This window comes from Eucyclogobius newberryi, unplaced genomic scaffold, assembly GCF_026437365.1.
Source record: "Eucyclogobius newberryi isolate DKJ021-1_F unplaced genomic scaffold, fEucNew1.0.hap1 SCAF_14, whole genome shotgun sequence".
In the NCBI taxonomy this organism is placed as follows: domain Eukaryota; kingdom Metazoa; phylum Chordata; class Actinopteri; order Gobiiformes; family Gobiidae; genus Eucyclogobius; species Eucyclogobius newberryi.
This window is the reverse complement of record NW_027315768.1, coordinates 34,918,265-34,928,597: the sequence shown is the minus strand read 5'-3', so window position 1 is coordinate 34,928,597 and position 10,333 is coordinate 34,918,265. Positions and strand designations below refer to the sequence as shown.

The 10,333-nt window shown below is 44.9% G+C and overlaps 1 protein-coding gene across 1 annotated transcript in view; it reads right to left on the bottom strand.

Moving 5' to 3' along the window:
- The window catches only part of LOC140360027 (tensin-1-like), a 204,157-nt gene extending 200,878 nt beyond the window's left edge, over nucleotides 1-3,279 (bottom strand). Inside the window, exon 1 of the mRNA XM_072445325.1 lies at nucleotides 3,184-3,279. Coding sequence (XP_072301426.1) covers nucleotides 3,184-3,264 — 81 coding nt within the window. The 5' untranslated portion in view covers nucleotides 3,265-3,279. The remainder of the gene's footprint in view (nucleotides 1-3,183) is intronic.
- Nucleotides 3,280-10,333: the final 7,054 nt, after the last annotated feature.

Below are 10,333 nucleotides of genomic sequence, written 5' to 3'. Positions count from 1 at the left end.
CATTTATCGCACATTTATTGCACATTTATTGCACATTTATCGCACATTAATCGCACATTTATCGCACATTAATTGCACATTAATCCACATTTATCGCACATTAATCGCACATTTATCGCACATTAATTGCACATTAATCCACATTTATCGCACATTTATCACACATTTATCGCACATTTATCGCACATTAATTGCACATTAATCCACATTTATCGCACATTTATCGCACATTAATCGCACATTTATCGCACACAGCTGAACGCGTCACTTCCTCTATTAAAGGAATAATAGAGAGTTTTTGGCGTGTAATCTGAGTCTCATTTCCTGGTGGCGTGAACAGCTCAGTAGTTCTCCCACATGTCAATCATTCCCTGCATGCTACTGCACACCTGCAGCCTTGATCCCATAGCAGCATGTTTCCATGGTTACACATGTGTGGTGGATATGTGTGTGTTTAGTTCCTTCAGTTACAAACATGACAGAGAAAGACTCAGAAGAGACGCAAATCTGAGACGAGAGACGATGTGATCGAGCTAATAAACAAACACACGTGTAGAGGCGGGGCTATAGAGGCGGGGCTGTAGAGGCGGGGCTGTAGAGGCGGGGCTGTAGAGGCGGGGCTGTAGAAGCGGGGCTGTAGAGGCGGGGCTGTGGAGGCGGGGCTGTAGAGGCGGGGCTGTAGAGGCGGAGCTGTAGAGGCGGGGCTGTAGAGGCGGGGCAGTAGAGGCGGGGCTGTAGAGGCGGAGCTGTAGAGGCGGGGCTGTAGAGGCGGAGCTGTAGAGGCGGGGCTGTAGAGGCGGGGCAGTAGAGGCGGGGCTGTAGAGGCGGGGCTGTAGAGGCGGGGCTGTAGAGGCGGGGCTGTAGAGGCGGGACAGTAGAGGCGGGGCTGTTGCTCCTGCACGAGGTTTGATGGAGGCGGAGTCTTGGAGACAACAGGAGGGAGGGGCTGAGTGTGCACATGCAGACTTTTAAAAAGTCCCTTGAGTTCTCAACTCTGAAAAATCCTCTATTATTCCTTTATATAACATGTTTCTGAGTCTGTTTGTGGAAGAAATACATTCCCGTGTTGAGTTGAAGTGTCCTTTATCTCCCCCTCCCGTAAACAAACAAAGCTCTGAAAAAATAAATAATAAATAAACAAAAACTGCAAAAAAAAAACACATTTGATGAGTTGTGCTGCTCATAATTCTGATCTATAACACTTAAAATGAATAATTAAAAAATAGGTTAAATTGAAGCTGAATCACAGTTAGTTCAAGTTTAAATGTATTTTATTTTGGCGGTGTGTCATGTGTTCCTCCGTCAGCTCGAGACGTTTCACCGTCAGTAAACGCAGCAGGAAATGGGACATTTTCCCTGGTTTCAAAGTGACGTTTTGGACATATTTCGTTTCCAAAAGCACAGTTTGTTTTGGCGCACAGCGTGGCTCTTTTCTCCTCTTTCACTCTCTTCATTCAGCGATGACAGAAAGACCCCCAGAGCTGCCCCCGGACCAAGACCCCGCCCCCGAGACCCCGAGACCCCGAGACCCCGCCCCCGAGACCCAGACCAAGGCCCAGAGCCAGACCACCCAAAACAGCCTTTACAATCTTTAAGTACAATGTTAAAGTCATTTAGAATATTCATCTTATTTTCACTAGTTTGGATTTTTTACATTTCAAGTCCTGGTTTAGTCCTGGTTTAGTCCTGGTTTAGACTTGGTTTAGACTTGGTTTAGACTTGGTTTAGACTTGGTTTAGACTTGGTTTAGACCTGGTTTAGTCCTGGTTTAGTCCTGGTTTAGTCCTGGTTTAGTCCTGGTTTAGACTTGGTTTAGACTTGGTTTAGACTTGGTTTAGACCTGGTTTAGACCTGGTTTAGTCCTGGTTTAGTCCTGGTTTAGTCCTGGTTTAGTCCTGGTTTAGTCCTGGTTCAGTCCTGGTTTAGACCTGGTTTAGACCTGGTTTAGACCTGGTTTAGTCCTGGTTTAGTCCTGGTTTAGTCCTGGTTTAGACCTTTTTTAGACCTGGTTTAGTCCTGGTTTAGTCCTGGTTTGGACCTGGTTTAGTCCTGGTTTAGACCTGGTTTAGTCCTGGTTTAGACCTGGTTTGGACCTGGTTTAGACCTGGTTTAGACCTGGTTTAGACCTGGTTTAGACCTGGTTTAGTCCTGGTTTAGACCTGGTTTGGACCTGGTTTAGACCTGGTTTAGACCTGGTTTAGTCCTGGTTTAGACCTGGTTTAGTCCTGGTTTAGACCTGGTTTAGTCCAGGTTTAGTCCTGGTTTAGACCTGGTTTAGACTTGGTTTAGACTTGGTTTAGACCTGGTTTAGTCCTGGTTTAGTCCTGGTTTAGTCCTGGTTTAGTCCTGGTTTAGACTTGGTTTAGACCTGGTTTAGTCCTGGTTTAGTCCTGGTTTAGTCCTGGTTTAGACCTGGTTTAGACCTGGTTTAGTCCTGGTTTAGACCTGGTTTAGACCTGGTTTAGTCCTGGTTTAGACCTGGTTTAGACCTGGTTTAGTCCTGGTTTGGACCTGGTTTAGACCTGGTTTAGACCTGGTTTAGTCCTGGTTTAGACCTGGTTTGGACCTGGTTTAGACCTGGTTTAGACCTGGTTTAGTCCTGGTTTAGACCTGGTTTAGTCCTGGTTTAGACCTGGTTTAGTCCAGGTTTAGTCCTGGTTTAGACCTGGTTTGGACCTGGTTTAGACCTGGTTTAGACCTGGTTTAGACCTGGTTTAGACCTGGTTTAGACCTGGTTTAAACCTGGTTTAGTCCTGGTTAAGACCTGGTTGAGGCTGAAGTCACAGCTGCCCTGGGGCTGGCTCACGTCTCCATGGAGACGAGCAGGTGGCAGACTCACTGCACCTGAAGAATCTGATCCAAACCAAACATGACGAGACAAAACGTCCCCACGAGTTCTAAATGTTCTATTATTCTTATCTTACAAGTCAGATCCGTGGAGAGGCGAGCCTGCTCAGAGTCCTTCTGATCAAACCATCAGTTTTTAAATACATTTTTAACCAAATAAAGGTTCAATTCTGGAGACTGAAGGCTCCAGGCGACAGAAGAGTTACAAATAAAGTGTTTTATGAATGAAAAACACATTTATTAAATCATCTTTTCGTCCATAAAGTTCAGAAAACGACCATCGACGATCAAAGTGAAGCATTGTGGGAAAGAAGTCAAGAGTGGCCGGTTTCCTACCCAGAACATGCAGGAGAGGCAGACCCAGGTGCGCGGCGGGCCGGGCAGCGACGAGGGCACGCTCAGGGTCACCGAGGGCATGGCGTCCGGCGTCTTCTGCCCGTCACCAACGCGGCGAGGACCCCCGGAGAGGGGCGTGTCCTAAAGCGTGTCCAGAGCGATCCGGAGTGTCCTGCACGGCCGCCGCACGTCCCATCGCCGGCTCTCGTCTCTCCGCTCTGCCCGGGACAAACCTCCACAATGAGGCTTTAAGGGGCCGGGCCGGGGGGAGGGACCGGGGGGAGGGACCGGGGGGAGGGACCGGGGGAGGGACCGGGGGAGGGGTTTACTCTCCCTCTCTCTCCTTCTCCGTTTCGAGCATCGTCTCTGCGCCTTATAAATGTGACGTTTCACACTCAGAATGAGGTTAAACTGCACTTTCTGAACGGCACTCATAAAGACTCATAAACACAGTGAATACATCAATATCGGCCGAAAATGTCAGAAAATTAAGACTGTGAACTACAAACGATGCTGTTATTCTGAGCGAAACGTGAAGAATTATGAAAAATGTGGAATTAAAGGAAGAAGAACTCAAAGTAAAAGGACAGCAGAAGGTTTTTTTCCTTTCTATTTAGCCCTGGTTTAGCCCTGGTTTAGCCCTGGTTTAGCCCTGGTTTAGTCCTGGTTTAGTCCTGGTTTAGTCCTGGTTTAGTCCTGGTTTAGCCCTGGTTTAGCCCTGGTTTAGCCCTGGTTTAGTCCTGGTTTAATCCTGGTTTACTCCTGGTTTAGTCCTGGTTTAGTCCTGCTTTAGTCCTGGTTTAGTCCTGGTTTAGTCCTGGTTTAGTCCTGGTTTAGCCCTGGTTTAGTCCTGGTTTAGTCCTGGTTTAGTCCTGGTTTAGTCCTGGTTTAGTCCTGGTTTAGCCCTGGTTTAGCCCTGGTTTAGTCCTGGTTTAGTCCTGATTACAAACGATTATTATGAGTGAAACACAAAGAATTAACTAAAAGAACAGCAGGTCTTTTTCCTTTTTATTTTATTTTTTTAAATGCAGTTGAAAATTAAAAGAAATTTCCAAAAAAAGAAAGAAAATCCAAACCAAAAATCAAACCAGACGTTGTTTATTTTCTCATCTGAAGTTTCGCCTTCAGATGCAATGTTTCGACTTCTTCAGCAGTTTATTGACCTAAATGTGAGAAAAACATATTTCAATGCATTTTGCGAGTGAGGGAGGGGCCAAACATGAGGGGGAGGGGCCAAACATGAGGGGGAGGGGCCAAACATGAGGGGGAGGGGCCAAACATGAGGGGGAGGGGCCAAACATGAGGGGGAGGGGACAAATATGAGGGGGAGGGGCCAAACGTGGGGGAGGGGCCTAACATGTGGGGGAGGGGCCTAACATGTGGGGGAGGGGCCTAACATGAGGGGGAGGGGCCAAACATGAGGGGGAGGGGACAAACATGAGGGGGAGGGGCCAAACATGAGGGGGAGGGGACAAACATGAGGGGGAGGGGCCAAACGTGGGGGAGGGGCCTAACATGTGGGGGAGGGGCCTAACATGTGGGGGAGGGGCCTAACATGTGGGGGAGGGGCCTAACATGAGGGGGAGGGGCCAAACATGTGGGGGAGGGGCCAAACATGTGGGGAGGGGCCAAATATGTGGGGGGGGCCTAACATGTGGGGGAGGGGCCTAACATGAGGGGGAGGGGCCTAACATGAGGGGGAGGGGCCTAACATGTCTGAGGCAGGTTTACATGTTTTACTTCATGTTGTTGACGGATTAAATACAGAACAATATAAAAAAAATTCAAATTTCACCGCATTTTTTGCAGCTTAAACAAAAAAACAAAAGTATTTCCCGTATTTCTCGCCTTAAAATACCAAAAGCATCGACATAAACACACATATTTTCCCGTGCAGAGCAAATATCGATCACTTTTTCATTCAAACGTGTCTCTCAGACTCGATAGACTGTAAAACAGTTTCCTTTGGATTGAAAAGTACACACGCTCATCCTCTTTGTCCCGCCTCCTTTTGCTCCGCTAAGTCGCCGTGGCTCTTACTTCATTCAGGCTCCTCCCCCCGCTCCTCTCCCCGTCGCTCTCCGCTTCCCCGTCTCTTTTCGGGGTCAGATTTTCAGATTTGAATATTTCATGAATATTTCAGCGACAAAGAAGACAAAAGCGCGAGCGTTTTGATGCGCCGCGCCCGAGCCTTTCTGAAGAATCAGATTCGACTAAAGTAAAAACAAACGAGAGCTTTTCCGCTGCACGTTCTGCTGCTTCTTATTTATTTATGACGCGTATTTGAGCCGGAGACGCTGCAGCGCGCGTCGCGAAAGAGCGACGATCCAAAGACATTCACACGGGACTAAAAACAGGAGGACTGCGTTTAAAATCACACACGATGTCCTGGATTCTCTTTGTTTGATTAAATAGGAGCGAAAACCATTAAAGAATCCAGCTCGCAACGTTTCAGCGCAGTTTGCAGAGTGTTCCGAGCTGTGGGAGCAGCTTAACTAGACAAACCAAGGAGAAATGTGACTGTCATCGCTCTGCAAAAGGAGCACAAACGGTCTTAAATGAGTAAAGCTCTAATGTCGATGGTTTGTTTGAGGTTTATGATATTTTCACCTGCAAAAGGCAAATAAACTGAACTAAACGACCTGCAAATAATCGTCCGAATCCAAAAACAGGAGGTGAAAAGCATTTGTGAGCGCGAAGAGTGAAGCAGGGTTTGATTTTTTGAACAAAACAAACTTTCATATAAATCTTTCACATGAAAAAACAAAACTGTCCAATCTGCAGAAAAATAAGAGAGACAAAGATCAGGCCTTAACGTTCCTACAAACACCAATTTTAGATATTTTAAGAAATCCAAAATCCCTCTATATTGTTTTACATGTCAAAATAAAATGAAGCAAGAAATTTAAACCGGTCTCAATCCATTTTTCAGTTTAATATGTCCCACATATGAGCTAGTTTATTGAAGGTTCACGTTATTGTCAAACTGCCTTAAATGTCGAGTGTCCGGCCGTAAAAGAGCTCTCGTCTCCATCTGCCTCTGAGCGTCGCCCTGAAAAGCATAAATAATTATGTCATAATGACGTTTTGTTTGATAAGTAATTGCTCGATTTATCCCTGGAACCGTCTATACGTCGGGGGTCGGGGCCCGTTTAACCCCAGGGGCCCTAAAGTTGATACAGCGCCAAACAGAAGAGCTCGATAATACTGCGGATTTGTGCGAGAGCCAATCGGAGCGCTCCGTGAGACAGAGCAGCGGCCAATCAGAGCGCTGCGTCTGGATCCAGTTCAAACAGAGAGAAGCTTCAGCCTGTGGCATTTCCTGTCCAGCCCCCGAAGCACCAGAGACACCAGCAGAACGTGTGCGAAATGTGTGCGAAAAGTGTGCGAGATGTGTGCGAAATGTGTGCGAAATGTGTGCGAAATGTGTGCGAAATGTGTGCGAAATGTGCAAGAAATGTGTGCGAAATGTGTGGGAAATGTTAGTGAAATGTGTGCGAAATGTGTGCGAAATGTGTGCGAAATGTGTGCGAAATGTGTGCGAAATGTGTGCAAAATGTGTGCGAAATGTGCTCGAAATGTGTGCGAAATGTGTGCGAAATGTGTGCAAAATGTGTGCGAAATGTGCTCGAAATGTGTAAGAAATGTGTGCGAAATGTGTGCGAAATGTGTGCGAAATGTGTGCGAAATGTGTGCGAAATGTGTGCGAAATGTGTGCGAAATGTTAGTGAAATGTGTGCGAAATGTTAGTGAAATGTGTGCGAAATGTGTGCGAAATGTGCAAGAAATGTTAGTGAAATGTGTGCGAAATGTTAGTGAAATGTGTGCGAAATGTGTGCGAAATGTGCAAGAAATGTGTGCGAAATGTTAGTGAAATGTGTGCGAAATGTGTGCGAAATGTGTGCGAATAGTGTGCGAAATGTGTGCGAAATGTTAGTGAAATGTGTGCGAAATGTGTGCGAAATGTGTGCGAAATGTTAGTGAAATGTGTGCGAAATGTGCAAGAAATGTGTGCGAAATGTGTGCGAAATGTGTGCGAAATGTGTGGGAAATGTGTGCGAAATGTGTGCGAAATGTGTGCGAAATGTGTGCGAAATGTGTGCGAAATGTGTGCGAAATGTGCTCGAAATGTGCGCGAAATGTGCAAGAAATGTGTAAGAAATGTGTGCGAAATGTGTGCAAAATGTGTGCGAAAAGTGTGCGAAATGTGTGCGAAATGTGTGCGAAATGTGCTCGAAATGTGCGCGAAATGTGCAAGAAATGTGTAAGAAATGTGTGCAAAATGTGTGCGAAATGTGTGCGAAATGTGTAAGAAATGTGTGCAAAATGTGTGCAAAATGTGTGCGAAATGTGTGCGAAATGTGTGCGAAATGTGTAAGAAATGTGTGCAAAATGTGTGCGAAATGTGTGCAAAATGTGTGCGAAATGTGCTCGAAATGTGTGCGAAATGTGTGCGAAATGTGTGCGAAATGTGTGCGAAATGTGTGCGAAATGTGCAAGAAATTTGTGCGAAATGTGTGCGAAATGTTAGTGAAATGTGTGCGAAATGTTAGTGAAATGTGCAAGAAATGTGTGCGAAATGTTAGTGAAATGTGTGCGAAATGTGTGCGAATAGTGTGCGAAATGTGTGCGAAATGTTAGTGAAATGTGTGCGAAATGTTAGTGAAATGTGTGCGAAATGTGTGCGAAATGTTAGTGAAATGTGTGCGAAATGTGCAAGAAATGTGTGCGAAATGTGTGCGAAATGTGTGCGAAATGTGTGGGAAATGTGTGCGAAATGTGTGCGAAATGTGTGCGAAATGTGTGCGAAATGTGCTCGAAATGTGTGCGAAATGTGTGCGAAATGTGCAAGAAATGTTAGTGAAATGTGTGCGAAATGTTAGTGAAATGTGTGCGAAATGTGTGCGAAATGTGCAAGAAATGTGTGCGAAATGTTAGTGAAATGTGTGCGAAATGTGTGCGAAATGTGTGCGAATAGTGTGCGAAATGTGTGCGAAATGTTAGTGAAATGTGTGCGAAATGTGTGCGAAATGTGTGCGAAATGTTAGTGAAATGTGTGCGAAATGTGCAAGAAATGTGTGCGAAATGTGTGCGAAATGTGTGCGAAATGTGTGGGAAATGTGTGCGAAATGTGTGCGAAATGTGTGCGAAATGTGTGCGAAATGTGTGCGAAATGTGTGCGAAATGTGCTCGAAATGTGCGCGAAATGTGCAAGAAATGTGTAAGAAATGTGTGCGAAATGTGTGCAAAATGTGTGCGAAAAGTGTGCGAAATGTGTGCGAAATGTGTGCGAAATGTGCTCGAAATGTGCGCGAAATGTGCAAGAAATGTGTAAGAAATGTGTGCAAAATGTGTGCGAAATGTGTGCGAAATGTGTAAGAAATGTGTGCAAAATGTGTGCAAAATGTGTGCGAAATGTGTGCGAAATGTGTGCGAAATGTGTAAGAAATGTGTGCAAAATGTGTGCGAAATGTGTGCAAAATGTGTGCGAAATGTGCTCGAAATGTGTGCGAAATGTGTGCGAAATGTGTGCGAAATGTGTGCGAAATGTGTGCGAAATGTGCAAGAAATTTGTGCGAAATGTGTGCGAAATGTTAGTGAAATGTGTGCGAAATGTTAGTGAAATGTGCAAGAAATGTGTGCGAAATGTTAGTGAAATGTGTGCGAAATGTGTGCGAATAGTGTGCGAAATGTGTGCGAAATGTTAGTGAAATGTGTGCGAAATGTTAGTGAAATGTGTGCGAAATGTGTGCGAAATGTTAGTGAAATGTGTGCGAAATGTGCAAGAAATGTGTGCGAAATGTGTGCGAAATGTGTGCGAAATGTGTGGGAAATGTGTGCGAAATGTGTGCGAAATGTGTGCGAAATGTGTGCGAAATGTGCTCGAAATGTGTGCGAAATGTGTGCAAAATGTGTGCGAAAAGTGTGCGAAATGTGTGCGAAATGTGTGCGAAATGTGTGCGAAATGTGCGCGAAATGTGTAAGAAATGTGTGCAAAATGTGTGCGAAATGTGTGCGAAATGTGTGCGAAATGTGCTCGAAATGTGTGCGAAATGTGTGCGAAATGTGTGCGAAATGTGTGCGAAATGTGTGCGAAATGTGCAAGAAATGTGCAAGAAATTTGTGCGAAATGTGTGCGAAATGTTAGTGAAATGTGTGCGAAATGTTAGTGAAATGTGCAAGAAATGTGTGCGAAATGTTAGTGAAATGTGTGCGAAATGTTAGTGAAATGTGTGCGAAATGTGTGCGAAATGTTAGTGAAATGTGTGCGAAATGTTAGTGAAATGTGTGCGAAATGTGTGCGAAATGTTAGTGAAATGTGTGCGAAATGTGTGCGAAATGTGCAAGAAATGTGTGCGAAATGTGTGCGAAATGTGTGCGAAATGTGTGCGAAATGTTAGTGAAATGTGTGCGAAATGTGCAAGAAATGTGTGCGAAATGTGTGCGAAATGTGCAAGAAATGTGTGCGAAATGTGTGCGAAGTGTGTGCGAAATGTGCTCGAAATGTGTGCGAAATGTGTGCGAAATGTGTGCGAAATGTGTGCGAAAAGTGTGGGAAATGTGTGCGAAAAGTGTGCGAAATGTGTGCGAAATGTGTGCGAAATGTGTGCGAAATGTGTAAGAAATGTGTGCGAAATGTGTGCGAAATGTGTGCGAAATGTGTGCGAAATGTGCTCGAAATGTGCGCGAAATGTGTGCGAAATGTGTGCGAAATGTGTGCGAAATGTGTTTTATTTCTTATAAATCATAGAATCTTTTAAAAATAGACGACGACATAAAGAAAAACACGATTCTGTTTGTGTTTCATTTGTTTTTATTGTAGATTATTTATGGTCATATTTTCTGTGCCGCTGTAAATAATGTGTGTTATTATTATTTCTATTAAAAGTAGTTTAAAAGTTTAAAAAGTGTTTTATTCTGATGAGACAGATAAAGTTCATGTTGTTAGAACAGACTCAGAGCTGCAGCGCCCTCTGCTGGTGAGAACATGCACTGCACTTCTGTGCACTCTGAGTCCAGCTGCTGATGGTGGACAACAACAACAACAACAACAACAACAACAACAACACTCTCTTGCTCCTCTGTTTTCTCTCCCCCCTCTCCCCTCCCATTTCTCTCTCCTCTCTCTCCCCTCTCTCTCTCTCTCTCT